Source organism: Cottoperca gobio, chromosome 20 (assembly GCF_900634415.1).
Source record: "Cottoperca gobio chromosome 20, fCotGob3.1, whole genome shotgun sequence".
In the NCBI taxonomy this organism is placed as follows: Eukaryota; Metazoa; Chordata; class Actinopteri; order Perciformes; family Bovichtidae; genus Cottoperca; species Cottoperca gobio.
Genome location: NC_041374.1, coordinates 2,282,423 through 2,302,543, shown reverse-complemented (window position 1 = coordinate 2,302,543; position 20,121 = coordinate 2,282,423). Strand labels below are relative to the sequence as shown.

Here is a 20,121-nt window from a genome sequence, read left to right as displayed (position 1 = left end):
CACCAAGTTGTTTAAAGTTTGCATAATTCTAGTCATACTGAGTGTTAAGTCGAGCCAGTCATGGCTTGTTCCCTTGATCACTTGCTCAGCCACCATCCCACCCGTCGTTTTGTTTATACTGGAAGTCTCCTCATTAGACGGCACCTCACAGCAAAGGCTGAAATCCTTTATTGCTACAGAACTTTATAGGTCTTATGTGCTATTGGATCTACCTGCGTCTATGTGTAATCTCTGTAGAAGAATTTCCCAAGGACGATAGGTATAACATTCCCTTTGGCTGCAATTAAAGCCGATAGACAAGAATTTCAAATATGTATTATAGCAATAACGGCAGGGACATGTCACCTTTTAGAGCCAAATGTTTCATCCTCTGACTCAGAGAGCAATCAGACTGAACTGTTTACCGAAGAGTACAATATGTGAAAAAACATGGAAGACAGGCTGCTAACAAACCATATTAACAATGATCCACTTACAGTGCTAACTGTATTATCTTTCACCCTCTTGTAATAATTGCAGAGGCTAAAGCGCCCGTATTACCTTGACATTAAATGTTCACCCTGTCCAGCTCCGTTTACTCAGCGTCTAAGTGGACTTGCACCGTCTGGCTTTTGACCAGCCAGACAACATTTTGATGCATGTGAACGTAAAATCCCAACACTTTAGTGTGAAGTTGTGCAACTACATTTTAATTGAATCACAAATATGAAAATCCTTTCACAGAGGATTCCAATTGGACGCAATGTTAGCCACATAGATGTTTCTAATGTCGTGTTGATCGTGCTATGACTCATAAAATCCTTTTTTGAGCCCACAAACAGGCGCTCACACACAAACACAGATACACACTAGCATACACACACAGTTCCGACGCTTAAACTTTATGAGCCATAATCTCCCCAGTCTCACATATAAACAAACTCTGTTAAAGTGAACACACTGTGATTGTGCATGTGTGTGTGTATATATGTGTTTGAGTGCAAACACACATGTGGGAGTCAGGCAGAGTGTGTGAGTGTGTGAAAGAGAGACAGACACCGAGACACATGACAGTAATAAAGCCTCTTAGGTTAAGCAGTCACACATGAAACTGAATTCAAAGAACGCATAACTCAGGGGTATAAATCTAATCTAGAGATCTCAGACACTATAAATAGCAACAGGAACAAACGTACATGTGAACATATATATAGTCTGTGCATCGTGCTGCCATTTAGCTAGAAATAGGTTAGATAGAGAGACGGAGACAGTGTGAGAAGAGTGTGTGATCGGTGGTAGACAGGTTGTGTGTGAATGTTGTGAAAGAGAGAGAGAGAGGGGGGGGGGGGAGAGAAAGAGAAAGAGACAGAGACAGAGACAGAGAGAGAGAGAGAGAGAGAGAGACAGAGATGGAAAGAAGTGATGCTTCACTACTTGTCTCTTTTCAGCCCTTTCTCTAAAGGGACACCAGAGACTTTAATTACCTGCACCTGTGAGCACACAAAGAGCCCCACCCACCAATCTGGCTGTGGACCACACCTTAGTTCCCAGAGTAAGCTGCTTAAGACCCCACCACATAACCCCCCCCTCCTGTACACACACACACACACACACACACACACACTACTGTACAAAGTGTACACAGAGGGAATGAAGGAGGACGGTAGGAAGAAGAAGACTCACATCTAGGGAGTCCTCGTTGACGATGACGAGAGACATGCCGTGTGTCACCAGACGACAGGAGTAACCTGAGAAACAGAGGAAGGTGAGAGAGATTAAATTTACTCAAACCCAAAACACTGGTAAAAAACTGGTTTCATGTGCAATTGGATTTACGAAAATCATATTCATTCTCTCACAGCTATCTGACTCCGTTCTCCTGCATCAGCCTTCGGCCACCATCGTCTCTATTGTAGTGTGTTATGCATACTTCAACTACATCATTTACCAATTAAACGGCAAAACTGTTCTGAATATGAGGTGAAGCGAGCAGTTATATATAAAAATGTGTGTGAAACATAAACGACAGTTAGTGACAGTACAGTCTGAGGGTGTCCTCACTCTTAAACTGCATTTTCTTTCTATTTCTAAGTGTTGTTTTTGTGAACATCCTGCCAAAAACTTCCTCCATAAACTGCCAAGAGAGTCTCTTCTACCCTACTTACACTGGCCACTGGCACATTTTACTTTAGATTGTAGACAAGTCTGGCATTGCACAGCCCACATAATGCCCGCTATTCTTCTAGCCATGATTTAATTAACTTCACAATACATCCAGTTTCCTACACTGCTACACATCAGGCTGCAGTGACAAGGGGACTTCCAGTGACAGCATCCTCGCAGCTTACATTCCAACTGATTGAGGAAAGTTCACATATTTGCTATTGGTGTTAATTTTTAATGCTTTACTCTCACCTATGTTGATGGCAGTCTCCTGCTTGTCTCCGGTGAGGACCCAGATCTTGATGTCGGCCCTCATCAGAGTGGCGATGGTCTCTGGCACGCCAGCCTGCAGACGGTCCTCTATGGCTGTGGCGCCCAACAGCAGTAAGTTCTGTTGGTGGAACAGAAAAACAGATGAGGAGACAGTGATAACTAAATATGTGGGTTAAAATAAATCATCTTTAGGCAGCAGATTAAGCCAAACATCCCAGCCTGTACGTGAGGCCCCTTTCTCTCCAGAGAACATCATCCATATCTAGTTAGAGGACGACGCCAGCGAGTTCAGTTGGTAGAGCAGCTCATTTTAAACCTCTGTACCAACTGTGTGTCTTCGTGCCAAGAAGTAACCCATTACCTTTCCCCCCTTGCTTTAATTTGTTCAGCATTTAAATGCATGTGTACCCTCATTAGACACACTCGGACGCACACACAAACACTCGCACAGACACACAAGTTAACACTACTGTGTTGTTGACTCCAGTTTTATGGGGCTTTTGGCAGGCTGGTGCGGGTAATTACCCTTGTGGTCTCCCAGTCTGAGCTCCCCTCCTCCTGCTTCCTCTTTTTTCCCCCCTCTTCACTTACTTTTCTCACCTAGACTCTCTACTCTAAATCCTTGGTTTTACCACCTATTAGTACAACTCTCTTCTGAATATCCTCTCATCTGAAATCTCTGATCTTTGTTCCCTTATTCCCCAATCAGTGTCATCTTTCTGGTCAACAAATACAAGACTGCGAGGTCATCCTTTTAGAAAGGAGCAGTACCCGTCTTTACATTCTACTAAAAGAAAAGACAAACAATTTAAGAAAGGGAAATCTGACTGCATATTGCAATTTACAGACGTGATGAGCAATGAAGGAGTATAGCGTTTACTGCAGTGTGGGAATCAGTGGAGCCACTCTGCCACCTGCTGGCGGACATGAAGAATTTTCTCTGCCTCTGCTTTGATTTCAAGACATCTCACACAAGGTTGGGGAACAACACTACACATCAGGACAGAGACAGAGATGCGTTTACCTTTTCCAGTAGTTCGTAACACTCCTCTAGTTTCTGAGCGCGGTCTTTGAGCACAGTGCTGACACGATTGTATTCTGTCAGCCACTCCTGGTAGGCGTCTTCCTCCAGGTCCACATAGGCAAAACACAGAGTCCTCAGTCCTGGATGGATGGGAGGGGGATAAGATGATCGATGAGTGTGATCATGGAGAATAGACTAACTGGTTTCTAACTGGAAGTGAGGGCTCCAATGCTGAGAAGCAGATAGAATTGAAGACCCTCAGGAAAGGTGGTTCTCATTTAAGCTTCAACCAGAAGTGGGACCAAGTAATGTCAAGGACTGACACTACATTTAGATTAGTCCTGAGACCAGTGATGGGATCGCAACAAAAACACTCACAATAAGTTGAAGATACATTTCCATTATTGGGATAATCGTGAATATCTTCACACGAGTGACTGTCCAGCGATCGTGGTAGAGAAATGAGAAATAGAGCCTGATTTTAAAAATACAGGAAATATAATGCAAGAAAGAACAGACTCACACAATGCTGCTATTTATGTATATATTATTTACTTATGCAGGGGGACTACATGATTTATGATTACCTTATTTAAGCTTGTTTTTCTTTTAAGATGCGTATCTGTCATGCAATTAAAAAATGTTTGTTTCTTAACTAAATGTAAGGTCCTGTATGTTTTAGATCCCCAGTGAAGCTTTTTCTTCCTCTCTTGTTTTGTTCTTACCTTCAGTAGCAAACTGTTCCAGATGAGCATTAGTTGATTCTTTGTACTGGGATGCCTCAGTCAGACGCTCAAAAATGACATTATCCTGTAAAAACAAGAAAATAAGCATCAATAAAAAATAAATCAAAAGACATTTTTGGAGAGCTGAATTAAAGTTACAATGAGATAACGTACAGCTCCTTTGCAGTACAGCCGTAGCCTCCCGTTGGGGGTTCTGACCACCACAGACATGCGTTTGCGGTTACTGTGAAGGAAGTAGTGGGTTTAGTTTCAAAACACACTACAGTCTTATATTAAAGAGTAATTTATAGGAGGATTACCTGGAAAACTCCAGCACATTCAGTAGCTCATAGCTCATCTCTTTTCCTCTCTGGAATAAACAACACAATGTCAGCTCCTAACTCCAAAAAGCAGCTCTTACTGCAGTAAAACACACAGATACACACTTACAGCTTCGATTATGACTGAATGCGGGGTTCTTGCAGTAAAGACAAAGCCGAGCCCTTTGGCTCCTTTGACCAGCGCTCCTTCATCTGGCGAAGAGGCCTGGTAAATGATCTTGTCTTCCTCCCGCTCTGGGACCACCGTGTGGCACACAGCCATCATTGTCAGGAACTCACAGATCTGAGGTGATGTAGGCTGAATACAGAGTGGACAAGGTTTTTAACAGCATCCTCTAGTCATTTTTTGGGCATAATGGATTTGCTTCAAAAAGAGAACACCTACATGTGTCTCGATGTTTTGGATGAGAGCTGGGTCGTCAAATTCTGTAGAGTTATTGCTGTTGGCAGGCAGATTGCTGTGAAACAAGAACAAGGCATTTATGGCACGAGTTATTCTAATATTGTGTAAAAACATATATATTTTGGCATTCAAATAGCATTGCAGGCTACGATAGGTGAGCTTGAAAGTATACATACTACATTAATTTCTCAAAACATGCAGAGCTTAAAATGGAGAAAAGAATGTGAGAAAGGCGAAGCCAGATGAGAAGGTCACTGACCTGAAGTCCTCCATTGAACGATCACAATCAAGGTCAGGGAAGTGCCTGCAGTGATTAATGAGGTTGTATTGGAAAAGGAATCAATCAGTTGAGGAGTTGGTTAGTTCAATTTATTCAGCGTGAAAGAGTTTAATCAAATAAATAAATAACAGCTTGTGATTCGTCTGAGACATGAATTAGTTTAACAATTAGAGATCGAAACGTTTCTCAGTGCTAATGTGCATTTAGTAACATTCTGAGCTCATTTTCTTTTCGTAGGTGACTCCTTTAAAAAAAAAAGAGAGATGACTGACCCATATGTAATTCCTGCAATGGTACACTTCTTGAAGTTCATGATGTTACAGGTCAGAGTTCCTGTTTTGTCGGAAAAGAGATACTTCACCTGGAAAAGACAGACACACGCATTTTAACATGCGTTTAATTGAGTACGTATGTAATGGGAACTTTGGACATTCCATCATAAAACCACAGAGTAGGGGGAGGAACTGACCTGGCCCAGTTCTTCATTAAGATTGGACGTTCGAGCCATGGCCGGTGTGTCTGTCTCTGCGTAATACATCTCCATGTCCTGAGGGGAAAACAAAATGTGAGCAAAGTGATGAGGATTATTTGACGACTTACAGTAAGTTCATTTGAAAGCATGCATAACAAAACATGGATCTTACCCAGTTGATGAAGAGGGCCTGTGTGAACTTGACCACCTCCAGAGTGACCAGCAGGCTGATGGGGATCAGGTTGTTGTACAGGATGATGAACGTCAGCAGGTTATATGCAAAGTTAGTGGAGATGTCACCTGCGCAAACACACAATATTCACTTATTTACTGACCCTTAAATTGTGTGTTCATTTGTTACGGTTAGCAGACTCAAGTTAACGGTTGTGAAATGTGGCATGTGTGTGTGTGTTCTCACCAGCCCGGGACAGGTACCAGCAGGATTCTTCAGTATGTTCTTTGTTCCAGATGGCGGCGCCCACAGAGCTAATCAGGGCCATAACCAGCAGGATGCCAAACAAGACCAGGATCTGCATGTTGGTCACCCGCTCCACATTAGAGCGCTTCAGTGGTGCCTTGGTGGAGTTCTGGCAGGTAGAGAGGTCAATGAATACAACACAAAGACACTTGCATCAAGACGGTGCTGGATGAGGGCAGTGTCATTGAGTTACAATGGTTTCTCTGGGAAGAAGTGACTTACAGCAGCCTTTCAACACTTATGCTTCACTAATTAAATCTGTCATACACGATCTGTCGGCAATCCAAACACTGGGACTTGGATGTGCTCCCAGTTATCAATGTGTCACTCAGTTAAAAGCTATTAATTATTCGTCTGAAGTTCATAAGTAAAAAACATTCCAGTTATTTAAATAATATCAAAATTAAACTTGTTTTGAAAGCAGGATTTTTCACCCATTATACACAATTTACTGAATTCAGACAAGAAGCTGGATTTACCTGCATCAGTTTGGAGTCATGGCCAGTGTAGACTACAATTCCCACAACCCACTGTGTGTTTCTGAGCTGGGCGCCGCGCAGCAACACCTGGTCTGGACCCAGGGGAGCTGGACTGAGGAGAACAAGGGAGGAAATCAGTAAGAAAACATGATAAATGAATGCAAATGAGTACAACTGAAGCGTTCTTCATTCAAGTCACTTCTCAAGCTTTACTTTGTCTCAAATTCTTGATTTATAAAAAATTAAATTGTATCTCTTATGTGCTGGAATGGACTCTAAAACTAATAATGTTTAATCCTGCTGTTTTGACCAGGTCTGTTTTACACAAAGATGCTTTTTCAATACTATTGAATTATAAGTTAAAACAACAATACACTTGCTATTGTCAATTACTGATCAGGTGTGCGTTTGTCTCACTTCAGGTTCTCCAGCCGCAGTGTGCCAGTGAAGTCATACAGGTGTCTGTTGGGGCCTTCGCACTCCAAACGACCAGACATCGCAACCAAATCCTCCAAGCTCTGAAAAGTAGCCGTGATCGAGAGACCCTGGGAAAAATAATCATGACAAGTCAAGAAAGGTTTATTGAGGGAGCATTTTTACTGAACAGGATTAACACAAAGTACAGCAAAGGATTAAAAGGAAGTAAAGATTCCTTTGATACAAAGTCCTAAAAGCTAATGCCAACATCTTTCCACATCTTTTATTAATTTGCATCCCAACTGTAACACGTATTAGAGGTTTCTCAAACAATGCATGCTCTCTACTAAAACCTAAATATGTGCAGAATCCATGGAAATCTAAAAAACAGATTTGCTCCGGTGTCATACCTGTCTGATCTTCAGGTTGGTTTCTCCATCCAGGTTGGAGGTCTCGGTGTAACACATGGCCTGCGGCTCGCTGTGGAGGAGAATCATCAAAACATTGAGTGCTAAACTCAAATAACTTTATTGAAATTATTTCAATTGTTAGTAGTATTAATATTAATAATAATAATAATAATAATAATAATAATAATAATAATAATAATAATAATAATAATAAACATTGGCTTCTCAAATATAAATATTTGCTTCCTTTCATACAATTCTAAATTTGAACGGTTTTGGGACAGTATGTCAGGTTCTTTTAATTTAAGTTATCATTATTATATTCTGTATACCAAATAAATAAATAATCAATAGACTAGTAAACAAATTGATAATGACAACAATCCAATTACAAGTTAAAAAAGTAGTAACATAACACACACCAAATGGTTAGAACACATATACTAACAGACAAATGCACACACGTACGTACAGCGCAAGCACGCACACGCACACGCACACACACACACACACACACACACACACACACACACACACACACACACACACACACAGAGAGGCTGACCTGGAGGACACAATAACTATGTCAGCTGGAAGATGCTGGCCATTGGTCACCTTCACTATGTCTCCTACTGCCACCTTGTGGCCGGGACGCAGCAGTGCAACAGCGTGAGAGAAAAAAGGTGGAGAGAAAGAAAAAGAGGAGCGTTGAGGCAGAGGGTGAGGGGTGGTAGGAGGGGTAGTAGGAGGGGTAAGGGAGGGTAAGGGAGGGTAAGGGAGGGTAAGGGAGGGAGACAGAGAGAGGAAACAAAAGGCATGTTAATTAGTAACCAACTGAGAGGCAGCCAATAGAGAGAGCGGAAGACTTGAGATAAAGTGGCAGTGAGCACAGCATAGCTTTTAACTCTTTCGATTAAGCTGCAACAGAGGCAGACAAGAATAAGATACACAGATTACAAGCATGTAGATTACAGAGCAGAGGAGGAGAAAAAGGAAGCCATTTAATATTAACCTAACAAAACTTCCGATGACATTTTATAACTGAGTTTCAGGAAAACTACTCGTCACCATCTCTCTTTAACATGGACATTATTGAGTTAGCAGCTGGAACAAATTCCTTCACCTTTTCTGACCCTGAATAACAAGGGGGCTACATTCCTGCTCTACACCACAAAACAAGGATTCAAGTTTGATTTGATTTGACCTGCTGGAGCAAGACTGTACACAGCGTGAGTCAGTTAATGAGTACATTCAAGATAAAGACCACATAGAGCAGGGGTCGGGAACCTTTTTGGCATGGAGAGCCATAAAAGCCAAATATTTTTAAATGTATTTCCTTGAGAGCCATATATTTAATAAAATTGAGTTTTAAGTAAATCACGTCTCCGAGTACTAAAAGCGCTATCAGTGTTAACCCCCCCCCCCCCCAACGGAACCCCACTTAAGTTATTTATCTAATTTATGTGCACATTTCTGTGTCTACTGCACAGGTGTCAAACTCAAGGCCACAATTATATCCGGCCCGCGAGAAAATATAATTTCTCTATCATCACTGGCCCGCCGGTTTTGGTAATTAAATCAATGCATGGCACAACCACGGGAAAATACATATTCGAGGAAGTATCTAAATGTGTGAGAAATGAAACTGTCCCAGGACAAACTGTCCCAGGACAAACTGACGGGTCTGACGACAGACGGAGCCTGCGATGTGATGAAAAGAGCGGATTAGTGCAGGATGCGGGAGAAGATGCAGCGGGAGAACTGTGCAGGTGAGCTGACGGTGTATCACCGCATCATACACCAGGAAGCGCTGTGTTGTAAAGCTCTGGAGATGGAACATGTAATAAGCACCGTGACACTTCCTGAGGAGATACATTCTGAACATGGCGGTGCGATGGTTCAGTCGAGGGAAAGTGCTGAATAGATTTTTCGAGTTGCGTGAGGAAATCTGGCCGTTTTTGGAAGCAAAGGGAAACACAGCACAGATCTCTGGGTCGATGTGAGCTGGCCTATTTGTGCGACATAACGAAGCATCTCACTGTTAAACCTGCAGCTTCAGGGCCAGTGTGATCACGGACATGTATGATGCAGTGACAGCGTTCCAAGCGGAGCTGCCTGTGGGAGACTCTGATGCAGAAGGAAACTTTGGTCACTACGTGTTTCCAAACACTGACAAACATCTCCACCGCTGTGTTCCCGACTGCGCATGAACTGCTCAGCAATCCGTTTGCAGTTCACGTGGAAACAGCACATGTGAACATGGAGCTGATTGACCTCCAGTGTAACGACACACTCAAGGCAAAGTGTGACTCTGTGGGCGCTGCACAGTTTCCAAGCTTCACCCCCGAAATGATGCCTTAATGTTGGCCCTCTCTGTGATTGAGTTTGACACCCCTGGTCTACTGCTTGCTTTGCGCAGTTTCTCCTCAGCTGTTTCGCAAAGGGCAGGGCTCCGCCCCCTACACACACATACACACACACGCACACACACGCACACACATACACGCACACACATAGTTACAGTCAGAGACGGAGCGGAGGAAAGGAGAGGGGAGAACTAAAACAAAATCTGCTGCTACATGTTTTACTTTAAATGACACAGTATAATTATATATTACTTGTTAATCATGTTAAAAAATGTCAGCTCAAAATTGTCTGCGAGCCATATCTCGTCATCTCGTCATCGAAAGAGCCATAGGTTCCCGACCCCTGACATAGAGACTTGAGAAAACGGGTATTTGTTGAACAAGAAAAGTGAAATGAACACAGCGAACATGGATTGTACTGTTGAAACAGAGAGTTCGTTGGAGGAAAAGCTCAGATGAACTGCAGAAAACCTAATAATTCAACTAACAAGACGTGCGTAGGGGGAATATTGGACAAATCACCCACTAACTCACTTGTTATCTGGCACTAAAATGTCAATACTAATTGGAAGAGTATCCTTTTACTGTCAGGGATCCAAAGCACCGACAGATCCTGACTAAACACAGACTGAGTGACTACAGTCCAGCCACAAAAAGGTGGAACACAAGAAATGCCGGAAACCAAAAGGAGACAATATTGAATAACTTAAAATAAGCCGAGAAATTTGATATGTTAATCCCCAATTTTACAAAACTAGACCATCATTTTATTACAGTTTCTCCGTTTGCAGTATTTCTTACCTTATAGCTACCTTATTATTGTAATGTTTGTGCTTTTACTGTAATGCATCTTTCAAGCTTGCACTTCTTAGATGCTTCTTACAGTATCATTTTACGTCATTCATGCCAATAAAGTATTAAACTCAATTGTAAAACTGAGTGAGGTAGAGGGACAGGCAAAGCACGGGAGTGATGGGTGAGAGAGCAACAAAGATGAAGTCTGTGATGATAGCGATACCTGTTTCCAGATGATCGTCTGCCAGGCTCCGGTCCGCAGCACTGAGAGACAAGGACAACACAGCCATCAGTCAGCCTATAGAGCAGCACTCATACAGTATTCATAGTGACTAAACTTTTTGTCTGGGGCCTGCACTATAGTGAGTGACAGACAACAGCCATTCACTCAGCCATGAAAGGAAAACAAAACCCGCACAAATAGACACACGCACACTCATGGAAAAGCGCACAGACAGTTGAAGCAGATGAACAAGTACAGACACGCAGACGATACCTGTTGTCGTCTTCTTGTTTACTGTGTTGTCTGCTTTGTGTCGTTTCTGTAAAGACCCAGATGAAGACAAATTAGCTTTTAAGATATGGTGTCCCTTTCACCTATACTTTAAAGTTTTTTAAAAAAGGTAGTCATTTCCGCTGATATAGCAGGTGGTACTTTGGCACTCACATAGTCCTCTATGATCTCTTTGATCCCGGCCACAGTGAGGATGAAGATGAGTGGGACCAGTGTGGTGTAGCGACCAGTCGGTGATACATCAGGAATTTGCTGATAAGAGTCAAGAGAGGCAGCACTCAAAGATCATTGCTGATAGCGAGTGTTGAGTATCTTAAATCATCCATAATGGCACCACTACATCTTCAGAACAACTTTAGACGAGGAAGTGTAGAATAATGAGCGTACTGTATATAATGAATCTTTGATGACCATGTTTAGCATGATGGAAGGCAGTGCAACCTTTCATGAGGTTCACAAAGAGGAAAAAAGGGCCCCATCTTCTCCCAACATCCATTAGGAAGAACTATTGGTAGCCACTACAGAGTGGGATTAGGGATTATGATCAAATGTTTCCAGTTTAAAAGAAGTCACAAATTGCATAGGAATATAAAAGGTTGTGGGGATAATGAATAAAAACTATTTAATTTAGCAAATGTGTACTTTAGTAATATCTAATAAATATGTATTGATATTAATTCTGACACTAGTCTGTGGTGCGACTCAATTGTGAAATATTCATGATTCATAATTATCTTGTATTCTGTTCCTTCTGGCTATGTAATGTACGAAATCTTAACTTTTGCCATCTAGAAAACAACTCTCAATAATCCATAACTAAGGTTTTCAAAAACAGCCGGGCCTGAAGTAATCCTGGAATATTTTAAAACAGGCTTTTCAGGATGTGTCCTCTAAAGCGTGTGTGGGCCACAGAATCAAACTAAAGGCAAACGGCACACAGCGGCGATCACTGTTACTGTTGAGTGCGTGGGGGTTACCTGCATGAGTGCGATGAACAGGAAGAAGGCGTTGGCAGCCCGCCTGATCTGCTCATACAGGAACCGGGGAAGGAAGGTGAGAACCCCATACTTGGTGGTACTGAAGGAGAAGACAAGGAGAGGAGAGTTCACACTTTGTTTACATTCAGACAGATGGAGGCAGAGCCAGGTAGTGCATTAGTAGGATTCATGCATAAATTGTGTGCCAATGTAAATACATTTCACCTGACGCACTCAAACAGCAGGCTGAATAACAAACGCCATTTGGGTTTTAATATTGCAGCACTTGAAAAATCTATTATAAACACTCAATTTTGGCCCAGAGGGCAAACAGAGACATTATGGGGTGCACACACATCACACTTATAAATAGGTGAATAGTTTAAATCCAGCAATCTACATTACGACCCAGCTACCCATAAAATTGGTACAAAAAGCCTTGGCTACCTCGACTGGTCTGCCAATCAACTGTATTGATTGGACAACTGTATTGATTAGCGTTGTTATAGCAAGGAGCTAAGAGCTTTTCGAGGAGCTAAAAATAAAAAAATTAATAAAGTCAACCTTCAAGTCCAGCTTTGTTTTTTTCCTGTGTTGCCTGAGTGAAAATAAGAGCTTCTGCAATGGTCTTTGTTTAATAGATAATGAGTGTTTGTGTTTGTGAGTGCATCAAGTGCATGCACTGAATGGGAAAAGATACCCTTCCATCACAGTTCAGAATCTCCTAGGAGATGAACCCGTATCCACTTTTTCCATCTGCCTCACTCACACCAGACACAAAACTACAAAGAGCAGGACATTACACACAAACCAGAGTAGCAACAGCTGTTAGTCTGTCGCACACACACTCTGTGTCGTGACCGTGATGCTCTGGATACCTCAGAGTTAGTGATACTACACCAATGATCCAGCAGATAAAACTGCCTTAATCTAATCAAAGACAAGTGATATCAGATATCAGATTCCACACACGCACACGCACACGCACACGCACACTTCTTCATACTATAGATGTCCAACTTGTTGGCTGTGTTAGCAGCTGTTAGCTGCAGGGGTGAAGCACTCCTGCTGCTGTGTGTCATATTTTTTTTTTAAATACAAAAAAGTCTTTGTTCTTCATATAGGCCAAAGGAACACACGGGGCTGAAGTCAGAGAAGGGGTAATCCCTCGAAGACAAACAAAAGCGTTTGTAAAATAATTGAACCGTTTTAAATGCTGTACAAGTTTGATTGAATTTTTGAAGTATCAATAGAATAGAACATAAGTGGTTCAGCTAAACATTATTTAATTATATTATTTTTATGTATTTTTCTAAGAATAATAGAGCAGATGACTTTGCTGCCTTGGGAAATGGGAGGAGAGTTGAGTACACAGATAAAAGCTACAAGGCTTTGATCTCTAAAAAAAATCAATAATGCTATTGAACCTTTCAAACATAAACTAAAGAGTTACAGGAACACAGGGACATCAGAGTGCTCTTGACTGTCCAATCAGCATGCAACGAGGGGCAGAACACCACACGTGATCCAATGAGATGAACCAGAGGGCACTCACCTTAATCTTATTCGTGGAGCTGAAATAGGCTCTCTTAAAAAGTGAAATTAAATCTCCTGACAGTGATGGCTGACCACTGAATGTCAACAACAAGCCTTCAAATCACAGAATTGAGCCTAGTTCTCCCTATGCCGCCAGGCACATTTAGTACATACAAATAGGAATAATAAAAAAAGTAAATGGTATCGGACAAATTGAATTGCAGTCTCTCTGAATATAAACTCTAAATACAGTTTGTCTGACTGCGATTTAGTATTTATGACCTCAACCAAACCAATAGTACGTGACGTTTGGCCCTGCCTACAGGGTGCAACATTTACTTTTTTGTTTTATGTTCAAATAGATCAATAGATAACGATTGTTTTTTGGCTGGTGAGTAATGCAAATCTACTAGCCGCTTGTACAGCCAATTCACCCAGATGTCAACTGTTGAACCAGAGGGGGCCACCAATACACATCAGCTCAATATGTGAAATAATGATACTCTTTTGAAGTGTGGTCCAAGACTTGAAGTCCACTTCATACCACAGAAAGTCATGACTATGAAAATTACACCTCCAAGGTTCGAGAAATCAGACACAGCTAAGTTACTTTACTTTCATTGGCAGCCTTAAATATTCATTTGGACTTATTGATTTAGCAACACGGTTATGTAAAGTTGTTAAGCCAAGACTCTCAAGTGGACTTCAGGCAGAGACATACATCAGAAGAGTTGCAACTTAATAGGTGATTTATTAAATAGCGTTATCAATAAAGTTTCACCTGTGATTTAAGGCAAAACTAAAAGAGAAATGTTTAAGAGAGAAAAAAGTGTGTTCTCAGTGGTCCAAAGTCTACTTGTCGCACATGGCATGCCAGGAAGAAAAACATATGAACAGGCTGTAACAGGCTGTCCTTCAACCTGACAACATCGGCCCCTCTGAGCAAATATTCACAATGCTGGAGTGTCCTTTAGTAAGACACAGACCCTGCACTCTGATCTCAGGCAGGCAAATAACGTAAATTGAAGTTAATATACTCAAGATGATCTTATTACCCTCTCTGAACAAACACAAAACGAAACAAAAAGTATCAGAACTTCCATCATAGTAAAACGTGCAGTCTGTAAAAGTCCACAGTGACACCTACCTGACGTGGTTGTCGCAGAACTTGGTATTCTGTTGCCGGTTGAGCAGCACCGTCCTTGCGGTGCCGTCTACGGGATCCGCCTGGGATGTGGTCCCGGACATCTCATCATCTGCCTTGCGGTAACCGCCAGACGAGCAAGCAGGTCCTGCACCGTTGGATTGATGGGAGAGAGGCGAGGCTGAGTGAGTGCGAGTGAGAGGTAGTGAGACACACAGAGAGGCAGAGCAAGAGAGACAGACACAGAGAGAGAGGCAGAGAGAGGTAGTGAGACACACAGAGAGGCAGAGAGAGAGGCAGAGCAAGAGAGACAGACACAGAGAGAGAGGCAGAGAGAGGTAGTGAGACACACAGAGAGGCAGAGAGAGAGGCAGACACAGAGAGAGAGAGAGAGAGAGAGAGAGAGAGAGAGAGAGAGAGAGAGAGAGAGAGAGAGAGAGAGAGAGAGAGACGTGGTTTACCGTTCAAAAGCGAAGGCGACCAATTAGTACTAGAGGCTACTCTATGCTGATGTATGCTGAAGCCAGCGGGGTCGCTTCAATAACGTTTCCCGTTATAAACACCGCTCTTGTCTTTCAGTATTATTATGCAGGTACCGTCAATGCACACACACGCGCGTTTCGCGACGCCCACGGGACCCCCCGTGTATAATGGATGTGCTGAGGGATGCACAATGGTGAACAAACACACCGAGTTTGTCTGTTATATCAGCACGTCAACTTGTCCATATGTAACACAGAAGAAGACCCGCTGCACGCCGCGGCTATCATTAAGCTGCAGGCACCAATTATACAAATACATAAAAAGTGACAGAAGAGGGTGCAACACGCTTCTTCTGCAGACTCCCTGCCTCCCCGCCCGCCTGGCTTTGTCATCTCCAACCATTTTCAGGCATCGTGATCTCAGCTCATTCACCCCCGCATGAGCTCCAGGAGCGGGACATTTTTCATCCTCGAGTGCGCCTAATGACGTGACACTATGTATAGTTCTGCGGGGAAATTGTGGGGAACTGAGAGCAATGCAAACAGGTCTGGACATCACAGTTTACTCAGCTGGTACAATAACGGCGAACCTGGGCGAGGACAGATGCAGCACGCCCGTGCCTCCCTCGCTCCTCCTTCGGCCTTGCTAAGAGTACGTTCCCGGCCCTGGTGAAAGATACTGTCCCGCCAAGCTCCGCAGCCGTGTCATCTGGTCACCTGCCGCCTCGACAAGCCTTTATCGGGCGCGATTTGAACGATCTCCTCCCTCCAATTTGATGGCGAGGGACTCACTGCTGCCAGTGCGGACAACAAGAGGAAGCCATATGGAGCTCCTTCAATGCTGCGGAGGGGCAAAGCCTGGGCTCAGCTTTTAAAGGGCCAGAAGCCTGATATCTCCTTAAGATCTTGTGGTCAGACAGACGGGTCAAATGACATCCACGAGGCAGGAATCATCCATCCGGAGATCTCTTCACGTCGCGTTCTCTTTATTTGAATGCCTGTGCATCAGCAGTGTCCATTCAGTGGAGGTTTCTGATCTTCACAACTTTCTCATTAGTTTGCATAGATGCAGATAGATTATGTGTTAGACTGCATCTCCAGTAATGAGATCAAATATAAGAATCTAGAGTGCGTTTATTTGGAAAGCCACAGGTAAGCCACAGAATCCTTTCCATTCTGATAATATTCTGAGCTGTGTTATGGAAATATTGTAATTCTTATTTGTGTGTGCTAGTATCTGTGCATTGTGTGGCTGTCTGTGAGTGAGGCTGTAAGTTAAAACAACAACAGACTAATTGCATAAATAATTTAGAAACGAATAAGCACGGCCAGGGTTTAGCAGATTGAATTTCCGGAGTCCTGAAACTCTATTTCTGCAGCACTACAATCCGGGCCATTCTCTCCCCTCAATAACCAAAATTTCATTATATTCCACTCAAGCCTGTTGTTCTAAAGTAGGCGAAGAATTGTAAAGCGAGCCAGACAAAAAACTGCCGGGTTTATCTACTGGATGTGCTATTACGCTGATAAATTACACTGATAAACACTGTTAAAAAATACCCAACCTTAGTAAAGTGCTATACCAGAGCAGCCCACAAAGTGTCTGCACAAGGCAGAGAGCAAGGGTCAAAGTCTATCCAAGCAAAAGGATAATAAGTAGCCTATTATCCCTCATCTCTAGAGCTCTGACTGGGTTATAACAGCGCTGTAAGTCACTATCACAGCCCTGCACTCCACACTGCAAAGGGCACTGGGGTCAATGAAGATAGCAAGTGATTGTAAGGAAATGATTAAGGATGATAGAAGGTTAAAGGTAGTGAAACGTGATGTACACTGTGTGACCTGTAGTCATTATTTACATTCCCTATCACAAATAAATCATCTTGTCTTTTTATACCTTTTATCATTTACTCATCGTCTTTTTACTATACCTTGTTGCTTATTTCTGTTCTTGCGGAGCTACTGTACTTCTCGCCACCCTTACCTCCACCGTTAACCCCTCTAGACTCTACCTTTCCAAGCAGGTCAATAATGCCTTTCTCAGCAGCCCACTTCAGCTTCAGAAGATCAATGCCTCGGTTACTCATATCTGATGGAGGAGAAGCGGTCACCTCCGTAACTCATTACCGATGCGCCAGTGATGAGTCAGCAGAAAACTCAAACAGAGCACAGCCAGGTCAATTACACATGAAGCACCCAGACTTGCCCGACAGGTACCATAGGTCTGATAACCTGCATCCAGAACAGGTAAGACTAGACTGATCCGCCCTTAACAAACACTCTGATCTCATACCCTGCTAACAAGACACTGCCAGCTACCCATTTGGTTGGTGAGTTATAAACAAGGCATGTCCCACTTCTTCAAAACAACCCTATGCATTAATAAGCCAAACATCCGTCCATTATGTAGAGAAGCTTAATAGCCCCTTTACTATCTACGTAAAGTGAATACCTGTGTCATTAGAAGCCTATTAAAGCAAACACATTTTACACAGTGGGCACATAACATCACCTGTTCCAGGAAGCAGAACAAGGGCGATGCAGTCTGAAAATGCAGACAATTAAATCCATAATACATATAATTAGAAGATGTCACTTGATCTCAAGCTTTATAATATCTTAAATATGGAGTATTAACTTTATTTTTTGGGCTAAGCCAAATTTGCCCTGAAGTGGAGCCAAAGTTTCAATGTTAAAAAGCAAGCTAGCTACTGAATAATGGATAGAGACAGGCTGCATAATTCATCTACATTTTCCAGTATGGCAGAGCATATTTCACCAGACGCTGTGCCTTGGTGCTGCCACCCAGTCTTTATTCAAGAAACCTCCACTACACCACTGTCTCCCTCAGCGGCCGTGTCAATTAGCACGACGGAATTGTTTTTTTTTGTTTGTTTTTTTTAAATGGCACAAATATAGCTTTTGGAGATGCTTACACTTTAATTCAATAATGTTTATTGCACTTCAAATCTTCCAAACACCTACCCCAGAGCTCATATGAACCAGAAAGGAAACAGCAGTTATAGTAGAGTAGCTACAATTATCCCCAGCTGTTGAAGCACTCCAACCCCCAACGGAGTACAAATAATGTCCATTTCCACATTTTTGTTATCTGAAAAACTGTCAAAACATTTTAAATGCAATTACACTTTGGAGTATTTTGCATAAACTGTGCCTATTTTATCCCAGCACATTTAGTTTTCCTCAGTTGGCAACATGGCCGCAAAGTCATTTCCCCGTAACAGCAAGGTCTCAGGTTTTAATCCCGTAACAGCCACAGGTCCCGCCAAAGAGTTCTTGAGCTAAACATTGAATCACAACCACCTCACTTATTTCAGTAACTTCAATACAATTAAAAAAACATCAAATATCTCCCCCCACATGTCAACCCACAATCCTGCTGTGTGATTAGAAAAGCATTACCAACAGAGCGTCGTCTGTCTGGGTGACTTCTACGTCCCATGGCCGTCCTGGTCTCCTGACCCGCAGGCCCTATTCGCAGGTCCTGGTTGACCTAACCTCAAGCGTTTCCAGTGGGTCCATTTGCCACCGTAACAGAGTCGGAAGTAAGGCTAGAAAGCCTCTTACAAGCCAAGTGAACGAGCATGATAATCCCCTCTGTGTCTGCTCTGCAACTTCACTTGCTGCTAATCCAAAACCTGATAATCCTACAGGTGAGAGTGCAGCACACACACAAATACACATAACACTAATGTGTGCATATTTACATATACATACACACATTGACACTGTTTTATGGGGTCTCTCTCTCTCTCTCTCTCTCTCTCACACATACACACACATGAATATACATCTTTTAATGCCAGAAAACATGCAATTCAACATGCTTCTACTCCCTTATTCCCTCTCTAAATCCAGCTCAGTCACTTATGTGTCATACACGCATGCAGCAGTGTTCATGTACATGCTCTATTCAGGCATGCCATGTCCACACACGTGCATGTATTGTGTTCTACAGCATGCAAATGTGTTGATATTGAAAGTTTTGCTTGAGGTGCATATCAATCGGTCTTCATCAGCATGGTCTGACATGAGTGGCCACGCCACTGTCTTAAAGCACATGCAGTGAAAGGTTTAATTCCTTTTCTATACTCCAGGCCCCAAGGAGCTACGGATTATTCAGGGTCCACAGCAGTAATATCATGAACCGTTTCAGATAAAAACCCGAGATACTCCAGTAAGTAACTAGACATTGTAGCTCTTGAGGGCCGGGGGTTAAGAGACACCTGCTCTTAGCTGTTGCGCATGGCCACATGCACCTTAGGACTCCGGAAACAAATGGGGCGTCATCCAGTCTAATTCGAGCAAACTCACTTTTGTCAAACCTGTCTGTGAGGCAGGCACGCATGGTAGCGCTGGCACCCTCGCCTGGGTCCTGCAGTTCAGAAGCCTCCTGCCTAATGGTGGTCAACACTAACTGTTCTGTGGGCGCCAGAGAGGCCGCGGCAGGAGAAAACAACACACACAAGACAAGATGTCAATATACACATAACGCACACAATACGTCTATGTGTCAATGACTGAATTGTAAATTTGTTTGTCTGTGCCCGTCACTGGATGCATTATTAGTGAGATGAGATTCATGCCTGCCTATGAAAGATTGACTTGACCTAAACCTTGTAGCTTGAGCAGGAGTGCCCCCCTGTGTCCAACTTTTGTAAATACAGCATTGCTGTAATTTATTAGGCATCTCTATCTCCCAAATGGCATCTTTGCAAGCTTGGCAGCCATGACGACCAGTCATTATCTTTCCAAAACAGACGTATTGTTGACAGTTGGCTGGACTGCATGACTCGCATAAACTAGACGTATCAACACAGGGATAAGATGTGCCCTTACATT

The 20,121-nt window shown here is 42.8% G+C and overlaps 1 protein-coding gene across 1 annotated transcript in view; it reads right to left on the bottom strand.

The window, feature by feature from the left end:
* Positions 1 to 20,121, bottom strand: part of atp8a2 (ATPase phospholipid transporting 8A2) — a 44,097-nt gene that overhangs the window by 21,602 nt on the left and 2,374 nt on the right. The window contains exons 2-24 of the mRNA XM_029458224.1: positions 19,594 to 19,701; positions 14,780 to 14,957; positions 12,097 to 12,196; positions 11,273 to 11,371; positions 11,102 to 11,147; positions 10,829 to 10,869; positions 8,010 to 8,083; positions 7,445 to 7,514; positions 7,035 to 7,162; positions 6,618 to 6,729; positions 6,079 to 6,247; positions 5,833 to 5,960; positions 5,658 to 5,735; positions 5,461 to 5,549; positions 5,168 to 5,212; positions 4,891 to 4,963; positions 4,615 to 4,803; positions 4,485 to 4,534; positions 4,339 to 4,408; positions 4,165 to 4,249; positions 3,440 to 3,579; positions 2,395 to 2,533; positions 1,663 to 1,727 (exon numbers count right to left, since the gene is read on the bottom strand). Coding sequence (XP_029314084.1) covers positions 1,663 to 1,727; positions 2,395 to 2,533; positions 3,440 to 3,579; positions 4,165 to 4,249; positions 4,339 to 4,408; positions 4,485 to 4,534; positions 4,615 to 4,803; positions 4,891 to 4,963; positions 5,168 to 5,212; positions 5,461 to 5,549; positions 5,658 to 5,735; positions 5,833 to 5,960; positions 6,079 to 6,247; positions 6,618 to 6,729; positions 7,035 to 7,162; positions 7,445 to 7,514; positions 8,010 to 8,083; positions 10,829 to 10,869; positions 11,102 to 11,147; positions 11,273 to 11,371; positions 12,097 to 12,196; positions 14,780 to 14,957; positions 19,594 to 19,701 — 2,276 coding nt within the window. The remainder of the gene's footprint in view (positions 1 to 1,662; positions 1,728 to 2,394; positions 2,534 to 3,439; positions 3,580 to 4,164; positions 4,250 to 4,338; positions 4,409 to 4,484; positions 4,535 to 4,614; positions 4,804 to 4,890; positions 4,964 to 5,167; positions 5,213 to 5,460; positions 5,550 to 5,657; positions 5,736 to 5,832; positions 5,961 to 6,078; positions 6,248 to 6,617; positions 6,730 to 7,034; positions 7,163 to 7,444; positions 7,515 to 8,009; positions 8,084 to 10,828; positions 10,870 to 11,101; positions 11,148 to 11,272; positions 11,372 to 12,096; positions 12,197 to 14,779; positions 14,958 to 19,593; positions 19,702 to 20,121) is intronic.